This window comes from Brachypodium distachyon, chromosome 5 (genome assembly GCF_000005505.3).
Source record: "Brachypodium distachyon strain Bd21 chromosome 5, Brachypodium_distachyon_v3.0, whole genome shotgun sequence".
NCBI lineage: Eukaryota > Viridiplantae > Streptophyta > Magnoliopsida > Poales > Poaceae > Brachypodium > Brachypodium distachyon.
Window position 1 is genome coordinate 13,065,115 of NC_016135.3, and position 14,143 is coordinate 13,079,257.

At 47.6% G+C, this 14,143-nt stretch overlaps 2 protein-coding genes across 2 annotated transcripts; both read left to right on the forward strand.

Moving 5' to 3' along the window:
- Positions 1-1,721: 1,721 nt before the first annotated feature.
- On the forward strand, positions 1,722-2,687 carry LOC100829673 (copper transporter 6). The gene has a single exon (XM_024456026.1). It carries the CDS (start codon positions 2,041-2,043, stop codon positions 2,542-2,544), a length of 504 nt encoding a protein of 167 aa, XP_024311794.1. The 5' UTR covers positions 1,722-2,040; the 3' UTR covers positions 2,545-2,687.
- An 8,087-nt stretch (positions 2,688-10,774) lies between these two features.
- LOC100829982 (putative F-box/FBD/LRR-repeat protein At3g49030) lies at positions 10,775-13,531 on the forward strand. The gene is made up of 3 exons (XM_010228827.3): positions 10,775-12,307; positions 12,500-12,678; positions 13,317-13,531. The coding sequence occupies exon 1, from the start codon at positions 11,046-11,048 to the stop codon at positions 12,150-12,152; it is 1,107 nt and encodes a 368-aa protein (XP_010227129.2). The 5' UTR covers positions 10,775-11,045; the 3' UTR covers positions 12,153-12,307; positions 12,500-12,678; positions 13,317-13,531.
- The last annotated feature ends 612 nt before the right edge of the window (positions 13,532-14,143 follow it).

Here is a 14,143-nt window from a genome sequence, read left to right on the forward strand (position 1 = left end):
TTTTTCTATAAATTTGGTCAAATTTTAAGAAGTCTAACTTGGAACAAAATAGAATGTTCTATATTCAAACAAAGGAAGTAGTTCCTAAGCAGCCATCGTCTATGTCCTTTCGTTTGACTAGTCTCCAATCTCTATCGAAAAAGCACATCCAACGCGCTAGGCCATGTCCCCCCTCCTTCTCCTCAGCCTACTGCTCCGGCTACGGGAGAGGGTGTGGACCCCTGATCTGCGTTGCGGTGTGGTAGTGAGGTCTCTTAGAATTAGGACTTGTCCTCATCAGCGATGCCCTGGTGGATATGGTGACGTCATGTGGTAGAATAATAAGATTTTTCCGACTCCTGATCGACCTCATCGTCGCCGATCTCGTCAGTGGCGTAGAGAAGGGCGGGGCATCGTCGGATCACTGCTCTTCTGGAGAGTGGATTTGTTTTTGTCTTCGTGTTCTCTAGTTGGTCTCCTTGTCTTGGTGCTTCTCCTCCAATCGGTGAGGCTCGGACAGTTTCGATTTCGTTGGATCTAGTGTGGCTAGATCTCCCCGGATCTGTCTGGCTAGATCCGGGGTGGCCATACAGCTCTCTTTGTCGCCTTCTTCTCTAGAACATCAGTATATTTCTCAAATCACTGCCGTCGGCATCTTCTGGCTCCAACCAGTGATTTCATGTTTGCTCCGTCAACAATGTTTTGCTAACGACAATGTGGTTCGGTGGTCCACTGGCAGCATCGTGGTTCGCTCTCGGCAATTTAATACTTTGTAACCAAAATATTTTTTGTTCATCGCACTATTTGTTCGTAGGCCGCATTTTTTTTTCATAGCACTCCGCTTTTTTTCACCGCTCTATTTTTATTCACCGCACTCTTTTGGATTTGAAGTTTCGTCCATTATGCTTTCAAATTTCTCATTCACAATTATATTTTTTTGTCCATTTTACTCTCCTTCTGGATTTAAGGTTTCCACATTTAATTCACATATAATTTTTTATGTGGAACAATTTTCACACGTGTATTTTTTATTTGCACCAGTGAACAAATTACAAATTGATGCACACTTATTTTTAAGTATGCACATGAACTCTTTTGGATCTTGGGAGAGAATTCCATATCCCTTTATTTGTAGGCAGTGAACAAAATATTATGAAGCGGTGAACATTTCTTACAATGTGATACATAACTTGGACCATGGGGGCACAGATTCCACATTTTTGCAGAAGTGAACAAATAAGTATGAAACGCTGAACACATTTTATAATATGCTAGCAAATTCTACTAATGGTTAGCGCGTTATTTAAAATGATTTTTTGGCATTGAAGCTGCGAACATTTTTATGTTCTATGGGAACGTTTTATTTGCCAACAAGAACATATCCCACTTGTAAAAATCTAATCTGAAAAATTGGTGGTTAAACAAATGTACTTTAAATATTTTAAATATGTTCAAGAGATAACCACCTGAGATAGAGTATCTGTTGACGAGAGTTGGAGAGCTGTGGCGGGCACGCACAACAAGGAACAGTAATGTTGGCATGGCATCCTTCAAAATATTCCCAACGGACCAAACACCTAGGTGCAGCAAAATGTTTTTTTACTGAATCTACCGCAGCGTGTTTGTTGCTTGCACGAAGCGTCACTTGGCCAGCAAAACTACCAGTACGAGCTGACAATCCATCCTCCTCCTCAGATGCCGTGCCAATGCCAACCTGTAGCTAGCAGTGGCAGCCATCAACCATGGCGTACTTACAAAAGAAAAGAAAAGTCTCGATCGAGCCCGCGCGGCAGAGCAAGCGACAACCAACCGCGCGCGAGTGCGCGACGCAGCGAGGATCCCTGGTCCCCGCCCACCTCGGTTGTTCAGTGCAGTCACGAGACGGACGCTCAAAGCTGGCTTCCCTGCCCTGCTCACTCACGATTCTCCTGATTTTAGTTAAGTTTCTCCGCGCCCGCCGGTCACACTATATCGCGCTGCTTCGCACATCCGTTCCCCTCTCCTCGCTCCTGAGACCAGAGTTGCGCTGCTTCCATACAGGATAGCTCAACATCCAGTGAGATGAGGGGCATGGAGGGGATGGCGATGGCGCCGCCGCGGGCGCCGGCGACGCAGCACAAGATGGCGACGATGATGCACATGAGCTTCTTCTGGGGAGACCGCGCGGTGGTCCTCTTCCCGGGCTGGCCGGGGGACCGCGGCGCCGGGGCGTACGTCCTCTGCCTCCTCTTCGTGCTCGCGCTCGCCGCGCTCACCGAGGCGCTCGCCCTGCTCTCGCGCCGCCTCGCGCGACGCGGCGGCGTCGGGGAACCCACGGCCTCTGCGTCTGCAGCGCTGCTGCTGGCGGCCGTGCACGGCGGCAGGATGGGGCTGGCCTATCTCGTGATGCTGGCGGTCATGTCGTTCAACGTCGGCGTGCTCCTCGCGGCCGTGGCCGGCCACGGACTCGGGTTCCTCCTCGCGCGGAGTAAGGTGCGCACCGGCGCGGCGCGGGGGAACGGGAACGGGAACGGCGCGTCACCTGAGCTCTGTGGCGTCCCGCAGTCGAACGGATCCAAGCCGTAGCTTAGCTACTCGCATCTCAGTTTAAAATTCTGATGTAATCTGCATCTACTGCTACTAACAGTCATCACTACGGAGTATATGTCTGATCCAATGTCAATGTGTACTTGTACGTTCTGGTATTCCTAAATCTTGATCTTGCTAAAGCGTGTCTTGTTTCTGTTTCTAAAAAATAAAATAGTGTTAGTCCTGTTTCTAGGAAAAAATTTCCCCCACAAACAATTCCCAGAACTAAGATTCCATCCATAAACTTACAATCCAGAAGTCTTGACCCTAATTAAGCTTAAAAATCATTTACTAATATTAAGTTCTTAATTTCTCAAGCTAGCGTAAGGTTGTGGCCTTTGGATGACTGGGATGCTTTGCACATTCAGTAATCTTAACTTGGGCAGTCATGCACCAAAAAAGTTAAATTTTAACAATTCAAATAAATAATTGAAACTTGCAGAACAAGGAAATGGAGTCGGAAAATTTAGAAAAAGTAAATTTCATTTTTTACCCTCTACTTTCACTTTTATGACACAATTTATCCCACTTAACAGAATTTCTATAAATTTCCCATTTAGGCAAACTTGTGACATAAATTACCCCATTTTATGTTTGTCACCATTTTTCTCAAATTATGGCTAAGTCCGAACCATACGTCAGCCTATGTATTCCTCGCCTGCTTCCTTGTGCGCACTTCAGATCTTCAGAAAGCAATCAGCGCAGGTTTAACTGTGTAATCATGTCCGTCGACCGGACATGCCCCGTTTCATCAAGCCCAATTGATTTCTCTATTTGCGTCACTTTAGGAATCTCACCACTAGTAGCTCGTAAAATCTCAGCTGAACGCCAAAAAATTCACAATCCCTTGGCCAAAAATCTGGCTACATAAGTGTTGTACTCTCCACATACGCTCCTATTGGAGAGAAACAGACAGGTTTCTTTGCTTGTCCAAACTAGTGTATCACACGCTTGCATCATCCAGTTTGGAGTAATAAGCTCCGTAGTGTCTGCATATGAATCTTCGTGATGTTCTGGTGCTCCTGAAGGTCCCCACAATAGAAGTTGGTGGGCACGACAAAAGAAGAAGTTGGTTGAGGAAAAGTGTAGGCTCAACTTGTCATAATTTGAAGAAAAAAAATGGACGACAAAAATTAACGAGTAAAATGCACATGCAGTCCTAACAGTTTCACAAACATGCCAACTTAGTGCCAAAATTTTGAAACTAAATGATTAATAGAAAACTTGCAAAAGAACCCCCCATCCTCGATTCTTCCCAACTGAGCTCCCTCGATCTCTTTTCCCCTCTCTTCTCTCCACCCGAATTGATCCCGGACCTCCCGCGCTGCTCTCCGTCTCCCTGCTGCTGGTCGACGGCGAAGTCGGCACGACGCCTTGAAGTTCGGATTACTCCTGTAGAGGCTCTGGATCCCCTGCATGCTGTCCTGCCCGGCCCACCGGAGATATCATCCCAATCGCCGGACACGGCCCAGCCTCGGTCGTGTCCACGTGGAACCGCCCGTCGGTGGGGGAGAAGGCGTGGGCCAGCGTGCCCAGCGGAATCGGGCTGAGGAATCGCGCTCCGTTCCCATCTGCTTCGTCTTCTAGTCGCTCGCTGCTTGCAATGCCGCTCGCTGCCTCTGCCGCCCACCATCCTCTCTCCGGCGCCGACGCCCCCGTTTCCCACCCTCTGCTGCCCCCGGTAAATGGGGTAAATTTGGATCGACTAACCATGGACGGGCGCAAATAAATCAAATCTACCAACACTAACCATGGACGGACGCATACAAACAGAAGAGTGACTCCGCGACGACTGGTACACCAGTTCATGTTTCTACCGTCCTGTGTAAGATCTGCATGGAGCCGTGAAGCTCTTTAGCTGAAAAAATAAGCTAAGCCAACGCGTGTATCAGGTGAAAAGAAGAAGGGTGCAAGCGAAGGAAGGAGCGGCTGGGAATCATCAGAATGGACGGAATAGGAAAGTCTGCCGGTCAGCTTCTCCGACCAACCAGGCATTGATATCCATGGCCAGCCGAGAACATGGCACCATGAACTGTTCAATGTGCAAAGAGAAGAAACACAGACGAAATGCCAGTGCATAAAGATGGAGAATTGCTGAAAATACGTTGCACTCAGCGTGCCGTGGCAGCGCACGGGCAAAACGGCTAGTAAAGAAAATAGAGGGCAAGATATACGCCCTTGGTCAAATAAATTTCTAATCGTGTGCGTCTTCATGTGATTGCTCCACGAATCGTTGGTGCTTGCTTGCGAGACCCGGCCGATATTGGTAACAACAACGGCATTAATGTGGGAATGTACGCTTTGAATTTTGAATAGAGCGTACAACGGTTTGGCCCAACTACTCATACATGAGCTGATACCTTACCGGGCCAGGTCCACAGAAGCCCACAACATATAAGGCCTCGAGCCTAACTCAACCCGAAAGACCGATCCAATAGATAAGATTTGCTCCACCTTATATGTTGTGGTCCCCCACAATTAATTTCCGGTGTGGGACTAAACCCAACAGAATCGGACAACCACACCTCTGCAAGTCTGCAGCAGCTTTGATGCTCTTGTCGACTCGTCCCGTCGTCTGCCCCACTGCTTGCGGCTACTCCATATAGGACTGGACACCCACGAATGGCTGAATTTCTATAAAAAATACTATTTTTTTGTTCATTAAGTGATGTATAATTAAATTTGAATGCATCTATACATTAAATCATATTCATTTAAATTTTAGAAAACTTAAGTCAATTTTTTATTAAACGGAAAGAGTATAATAATATTTGACTGGCAGCTATGAGTAGTAACTAGTAGTGCTAGGAGCAGAGTCTTGCTACGTACCACCAATTGACAGGACGGAAGAGGATAGGCTCGTGGGCCGTGGCCGTGATCGAGCCATTGCCTGTGCAGCGGTGTGTCTTGCAGGCTTGCACGATTTGTTTTACTCTGTCAATTGTTTACTGCTGCAGCTTTGCTTGACCAGTTGAGTGAAAGGCTGAGACCTTTGTCGACGACGGTAGCTAGCTGGAGCACTGGGACGGATGGGACTATAGACACATATATTGTTGCAGAAAAGTAGTTAGACTGAAACACAGTCAGGCTCCTCTTCGCATCGTGTGGTGTGAGAATCAATTTGCAGTTATTCGGTGGTTTTCTTGCGCATTGCATGAATTTTTTTGTTTGGTGTAGCTGTAGCGTACTAGTTCTTGGTGTTGGAAGACTTGGTTCCAGTACTGATTTGACTGCTCAAAGGGTAAAGGGTAGAGTCTGTTCTTGGAGCGCCGAGCAGATAGAACAAGTTACCTCGTGAACCTTATTGATGCACCAATCTCACCTCTCCTTTTTACTGAAATATCGACACCTTTGAATGTTGTGGATTTTAGCACGGGAAGATGTAGTAGAACAAAAGTTGCTTGTGTTTCATGTTTCTCATGGACCTTATTCTTGCATTTCCTGCTCACCAATAGACAGAGCCGGTAATTTCTTTTTTCCGATGTTCATTTGCTTTCATATTCAGAAATCGGCTTTCTAAGCTGGAAAGTGTGCTGCATGATTGCATGACTGCGTTTGTCCATTAGCCCATGCTTTTGTTATTGTTGATTTCTTATCTCTTTGAAGTGATACCAGAATTCTAACTCTGAGCTATCCCTTCTCATTCTATACGACCCGTCGGTCGGGCGAAAACACAAGGACGACTGGGATTGACGTGTACCCCTTCGTCCGCCGTGGCAATTTTGTAAATATCGCCGCGTAGAACCCAGCGTATGGCCCTAGAAAGCCCATACGGGCCGCAAGGGCTTGTACGTGGCTGTATTCGTTGGTGTCGACGTGTATACGTACTCGGCGTACTCGGACGTTGTACGTCCGTCATGGAATAATACCCGCGTCGTCGGCACAGACTTGCCCCACTATTCCCTCTAATCCAGGGAAAGAAATAACGTCCCGGACGCACTTATGGAATAAAACCCGCGTCGTCCGCATCGACTTGCCCCCACGACTCCCTCTAATCTAGCGAAGAAGAAAAAAACGCCCCGGACGCACAACCACCTCCGGCGACGAAGCGAACGCGCGGAGCAGACGACGCCGTGGCTGTTGTCAAGGAAGCTGCCGTCGTGACAGATCCAGTGGAGGAGGAGGAGGAGGAGGAGGAGGAGGAGGCCGTGATTGTAGCAGATGCAGCGGAGGAGAAGGAAAGCGTGACCGCGTTGGGTAAAGCGTCGGCAGGTTCGGTGACGTCTTCGCCGTCCGAGATCGCCGCGGGGTCCAATACCCGCCAACAGGAGGAGGACGTCATCGGCGTCGTCGACCCCATTAATCTGCCGCACGACTGGGACTTCTCCGATGACTCGGCCGACTACATGGAGTTTGATGAAGTCCTCGGCGACTTGGAACCAGAGGTAAGATCAAACTAGTTAGTCCATGAGTTCGATGCAATGTTATTCTACGGTTTGTCGATGCAATCTAGTTTGTCACCGGTATGCTAAGTCTATGCGAGTTAGGGTTAGTCGGATACACTGTTGATGTTAAGTTTCATGTTAAGTTAAGTTTAGTATGCATGATCGGTGCCAATTTGTAGGTGATGTAAATTATGGCTGAATTTATGTCGGAATCATTATCTTCGTCGTACAAACGGTGATTTGTAGATGGCGTCGTTTAGTCCTGCCTCGACAGTATAGGGGCGGCCTGATCGGCATAAAATGGCGCCCCAATTAACTAAGTATGCTACATTATACTACATTCTTATCCGCTCATGACAGTCTACATTACCGCTCGAAATATAAGAGTACAATAAAGTTCATAAATTATACATCATTGAAATTTAAAAAAAAAATGAACGCCGGCCCTGCCCTTTTAGTTCCCATCCGCCTTGTTGCACAAAAAGATACGGCAAAAATTCAGCAACAAAGTAATTCAGTACAAAATGTATTGACGATTAGTGATGTCTGGAGGCCCTTACGACAGATGTAGTTTGCAAAACTTTGCTGCGTATGTTATGGCTTGGAAGCTTGCAGGCGATGCACACCTTCGGTTTTGTTCGCTCGTCGTATGCTAGTGGCCGGCCATTTTTCGTTAAGGGCGAGTTCTGACCGGGCCGAGTCTTCTGCTTGGGCGCTCCTTTGGTACAAACTTTGACGGGATCGCCAATCAATGGGTGTGTGATTTCTTTTTTCTTACCATCTTCTTCGTCGAAGAATCTGTTGCCCCCAGCTTGTTTCTTTAATATCATGTTCTTCAAGAATCCTTTCATCTCACCGAACAGGACCTGATCATTGCACGCGACGTGGAAAGCCTCCGAGCCTAATACGCTAAGCTCGCTGTATCGTTTCCGCTCCCCTGCTCCGGACCATCCCCACGCAAACAGATCGTTGTTTCGCCCCGCGAGCACTCCATGCCTGGCCCTTTTCAAGAAGCGTGGAAGAACACAACACTGAGGAATTTCTTCCAATTTCAATACCTTTAGTATGCAGAAGATATGCTTGCAAGGGAGACCCTTCCGAGCCATCCTACGACAGTTGCACTTGATAGTTTCTTCAGAACTTCCAGGTGTGTAGTCCACGGCGAACCTGTACCTGTTGTTGTTTTTCCATGCAACGATGAAACGGCGAGGATCTCCGTCGTGTACATCAAACACTTGTAGGCCGCCAATATTCTTGAGATCTTTCTGCACCATATAAAAGTTTGCCGGAGTGAACACACGTGAAGCGGCCACCTCGATCGCCTTACAGTTTGTAACTGTCACAGCTAGTGTCTGAGAACAGCTGCAGTCATCACTTGCCTTTGCCTCGCGAATACGAACAATTGCGTTCTCATAGTGCACTATCAAATCGACGAGAGTCATTCCGAAGTCAAGGTGAAGGTGGAGGCATGAGTTCAGACTTTCACTTCTCTGATTGCTTTTCATACCTATAAAAAATCCTCCCGAGAGATAGGACGCGGCCCACAGTCTTTTCTTTCTGTACATCCTCCTCAGCCATGGTTCTGTTCTATCTGTCCGTCATTTCTGAACAAACGCGTTCCACCTGTCTTCGAATGTGTCTTCTGAAGTGGTGTAGTATAAGAGAGACTGAAACTCTTTTGTTGATTTGAAACTAAGGTGCTTCTTCATATTTTTCTCTATGTGCCAAGAACATAGACGGTGCCATACGCCTGTGAGGACGGCCCCAATAGCCCTGATCATAGACGCGTCACCATCAGTGATCACAGCCTTCGGTTTCTTCTGACACATGGCTCTCAAGAATGTTTGGAGCAGCCATACGTACGTTTCTTCAGTCTCGTCTGAAACGATGGCGCACCCAAAAACTGTGGTCTTACGGTGATTGTTCAGACCAACAAAAGGAATGAATGGCATGCCATACCGGTTCATCTTGTAGGTACTGTCAAACACGACGCCGCCGCCAAAATCCTGATAGTCCTGACATGACTGCGAATCACACCAGAACATGCTTCGCAGACGTCCCATCTCATCTGCTTGGTACTCGAAAAAAAAATCAGGATCATTGTCCCTCCTGCTGAGCATAATGCCGAGTGAGGTGGACGGGTCACCCTTCGCAATCAGCTTTCTCTTCTCTCTGGCACACATGTTATACACGTCCCGTCTCACGAATCCCACTTTGCTGTATCTCCCATATTTGCTTATGAAGCTACACATGATCATGTGCTTTCCGACCCTAGCAGCTCCCAATGCTAAAATTTCTGCTTTCTGAAAATCTTTGATTTTCCTATGCGACCGAAGAAATGGGACTTCATCCGCTTTGGCCAATATATGGTTGTGGAGGTCGTCGAACCTTGCAACAACCCAAACCCCACGCTGACGGTCGAGCTTCACAACGAGATGCGCTTTGCAGTTGCATCGAGATTCAGTCCTTAGCCTTTGCGAGCGGCCTCCCAGGTTGGCAAAGTACCTCTTATGACGTTTGCCTTCCCTCGAACAGACAAAACGCCTTAAGCGTACTTGTCTGGGAGCATTCTTGGTTCGTTTCACCTTGTCTATTCTTATGCTGAATCCATTTTATTTAGCATAGTTGTTGTAGAAACTGTAAGCAGCATCTTCCGAATAGAAAAACATCTCCATTATCTGACGGTATCTACCACGCCAATCTTCGTCAAGTTCAATGTTCATGTTAAAACTGCAGTCTCCCGCTTCTTCGTCCTGAAGTTGGTCTTGCAACTACACACTGTGAAATACATATACAAGTCTCGATATCATTAAATCATGTAACAGCTGATCAACGTACTTCACTTGTGCTTCCCGAATAGGACCTCGTAATAACCTCTGATTCTTCAGGGTCTTCTTCATGCCCCATGTCAATGTCCGAATCCCCAATGTATTCATATTCATCGCCGGAGCCCATCATGGACTGTAAAAAGAAATGAAAACATACGCGTCATAACTTGGCGTCATGTTCCTTGTATTTATCGTCGCTTCAGGTATGAATAGGAAACGAGGTATACAACTTACATCGCTCATGTAGTCCGAATCAGCAGGATTGGCCTGCTCATGATCAACACCTAATTCATGCTCAAGCCTCACGTTTCCGTAGTCGGTTCCTTCGCCACCAAATGGCCCATTCCTAGGACTAGACGACGTGGATTCATTATCCGAACTAGAATCCCCACCCGCGTATCCGTTGTCGTCCTCCATACCTCAGCACTGCACAACCACATGAACTTGCGATGTTATTGATAATGAAAAAGCCAGAATGTGTAGGTGGCTACTGGGGTGGCGGAGCTAAACTATAGCGCTAGCTAGGCTAACCTACATGAGGTTGGCGTGGACGCCAATAGCATGAAAGCACGGCATTACCTTCGTACGAACGGAGGAGGCGGGAACCACGGCAGGGTTGGTCGAATGAGACCACTCCGTCGAGATATGTGTCCGGCCGCCGGAGTTTTCATGGAGATCTGTGTAAAAGGATGGCAAGGTGGTGTCGGGTCTCTTCCGCCGGACAGAATCGCAGATGGCGGCCGCCACATGATTTTTTTTTTGGAAATCGCCAGCCGAGAATGTATCGCGTGCGCGATTCGTGGCGTTGATCCGGTCGTTTCTGTTTTTGTTTTCATTTCCTTTTCTTTTTTCCTATTTACATTCACGGGCGGGTTACCTCGACGCCGTAGACGAATACGTATGCGACTACGGGGTTATACAGGGCTTAGATATGGGCTTACGGCGGGCTATACCTACAGGGGCCTGACTTAAGTCGCGGGGCCCTAGAAACCCGATGACTTACGCCGGGAGGTCATATCGAATTACGCCTCCTGAGCTATATATATTTATTTATTTATTTTGCCAAGAACTATGAGCTATATTGATCGAAACCCTATATTGGCCTATATCAGGGCACCACAAATACCGACAACTATCCGCACAAATGAAAGAAACGCTTCATTCAGTGGTGCGGCAAGGCTCGTGTTTCGTGTATCCTCCAAGTGATGTTTAATTGTGGTGCTGTGAGGGTGATTTGCAAAGACAGTTGCGCGTGGTGCTGTGAGGGTGATTTGCAAAGACATCAATGGTGTCTTTCAGCCTCCAGGGAGCTTCGGCGGTGAATTTGAAGACCAAGTGGAGCCGGCACGGCAACTCTGGAGCCTGGAGGTGCAGGGAGGCTATTTATTTGGCGCAGGATCTCCATCTTCAGCAGGTTCAAGTCTTGCCTTATTACAGTCATCAAGGTGATCAACTTAGGGAGTGGTCCTTGCTGCATGGTGCTTCAAAGCATGCGTCATACTCGGTAAATAGAGCTCGCCGCCGCGCTTTCCCCCACCACTATCTGCGACTCCAAACCCATTCCTCGTCAACTCGCAAATCCGTCTCTGCCTCCATGGATGACGACGGCGGCGGCGAGGACCGCCTAAGCGCGTTACCCGACGATGTGCTCATAGACATCCTCGTCAAGCTCGAAGACGCCACGGCCGCCGCGCGCACAAGCGTCCTCGCGCCCCGTTGGCGCCGCCTCTGGGCCCTCCTCCCGGAGATCAACTTCGAAGACATCGAGCACCACCGCATCGGCCCCGCCCTCGCCGCGCACGAGGCGCTCGACTTCCGCCGCCTCGAGGTCGCCACCGGAGACGCCTCTCCTGGATCCGTGTCGGCCTGGCTCCACGCCGCCGCGCGCCGCCTCTCCGGCTCCCTGCTCCTCCTGGTGGTCCGGCGGGAGGAGGTCGGAGACAGAGCCGGAGCTGCCGTCGATCTGCCCTGCTTCGAGAAAGCCACCTCGATTGCGCTCGACCTCGGATTCCTCGCCCTCGCCCTGCCGGCTTCCGGAGTATTCGCCCGCCTCAAACATCTCTATCTGGTCGGCATTCAGCTACATGGCGATGGTCTTGGTGATGCCGTGTCCTCCCCGAGGTGCCCATCCTTGCAGACCCCCTACGTTCGTTCTGTCCGGAGTCTGGAGGTCAACTTCGCAATCCACTCGGAATCTCTCGAGCATATAGAGCTGTGGGGTCTCCATGACTTGCAGCAGCTCACCGTAGTGGCACCGGCACTCGAGAGATTAAAGTGTATAATTGCTTCGACAATGCTCCGAATCCATGTGAGCCGGTCGCAAACATCTCGGCCCCTCGGCTCATGTTGCTCGACTGGATGGTTGCCTACAATCCAAGCTCTGTTCAACTAGGCAAGTTGACACATCTCCATTGGCTGGGCATTGAACTATCTGTTCTAGATGGAGAGGACGTAGAGGCTTCCGCAAACAATCACCATCTCATGAAGCATTTGCGGCACTTCGAGCGCATCCTCGACTCTCTTAATATTGTTCTTTACTTTCCGCCGGTGAGTACATTGTGAACTCATGAACTTGTTATGGCACCCTTTTCTCAGCTAACATATAATGAGGGAGCTGATGAACTTGTTACTTGATACATCCACAAAATATCTCAGCTAATTGTTTCGCTTTGACATGTCCTTGTGAACTGATGAACTTGTTATGTGCACCCTTTTCTATGACTTCCTACAAATCTACAGGAAATTGGTACCAACCAATATTCGATGGAAGACATCCCCCGGCTCCCTAACTTTATATTCTTGGCGCTGGGTATAACTGCATATGGACATTCCTTTGCAGCAGCTCATTTGATGTTCTCAGGAGGTGTCCTAGAATACAAAGGCTGGATCTTGATTTTCTTCCAGGGAGCCCACTAGAGGTAGCGCTGTCCTTAGTTGTTTTTCTGATATTTGAGTTATGTGGGAAGTTGTATTGACAACATTCTAATATGCATTTCCATTTCTCTGTTGGTGTTAGTTTGAACTGCTAAGCACCCTATTCTAGATTTCTGTTTGGTATTTGTGCGTTGCTCCGTAAGTGTATGTCTTAAATATGGCTTATGTTAGCTCTCAATGGCAATACTTTGCTCTTCATCTTTCACAAAATTGCATAATACTTGGGTCATTTAGGAACTTGATAGTAGCTTTAATTTTCAAACATTGATAGTCTGTCCAAGAATAACTTGACAAATGTATGAATTCCTCTTTGTAGCAATGAAATGGGACCCCTTCTTTCTCCCTTCACTGAGATCTTAATAAATATGGATAATCGATGATTTGTCTGAATGTTATAGGGATGATAGTTGTACTTGTATATTTCCTCAAAAAATCACCAAAGTTTCTGCAATGAGTTGGCATCAAACTAATTTGTAGGTGATATTTCTGTTGTAAATTTTGTCGATGGTATTATATGTCAAAGCTACCAGTGTGTCTAATAATTTCAATATTCATATCACTTTGATTTTTGTCATAAACATTTAACTTACTAGGTGATATAAACATATATCCCCTGCTTCAGGAACGAACTCCATGCCCATCAAGGTTTGTCATCATCCGCTAAACTGGAGCACCGATGAACTTGTGCTGAATTGCCTCGAAGAAGTGGAAATAATCCACGACTTCAGTGGAACTGAATGTGTAGTTGCTCTTGTGAAAAAGTTATTCAGTTGGGCAACAGTGCTAAATCTGATGACAGTATATTTCGCAGAATCAATCACTGAAAGCAAGGCCGAAGAACTCCGTCCGCTGTTACTAAGCTTCTCTAGGCCAGACATATGTATGAATGTTAGCATGTTCGTTCCATGATACTGGTAACCACAGTTTGTCGCTCACGGCGGTTATCAGTTCTGACACTTTTGTGAGGCCGAACTTCTGGGGGGATGCTAATCGGCAGAGCTCCGCCAGTTCGCGATCTGGCGGATGATTCAGACCAGACTCCGCGTCATCCGTGATGGCGCCGTTCCCGCGCGCTCCGCGGCGTCACAGTTCCCGCTTCCTCACTTCCTTTTTTTAGTTTCCTTCCCACGCTCCGTCTGGTCCTGTACTCACGTTCGCTCCTGAATTTGTCAGCGTCCTGGGCCTCGTGCTAGGCCAAATGACTACAAGCCCACTTCAGCCTTTTTCTCTTTTCCTATTTTGGCTTTTTTTGTACAACAGAAAAGTGCTGCTGTTGGGCTTTTTTTTTTTCCCTTTCTGGGAGCGTGGTTTTCAGGGAATTAAACGGGTGGGGAATATCACTTTCAATAAAAAAGACTAGATGCTTTCAAATCATATCGAGATTTTAGAAGTCACATAAGAAGTTTTTTATGTCAGAATTTGATGCATTTCATGATAAATATTCAAACT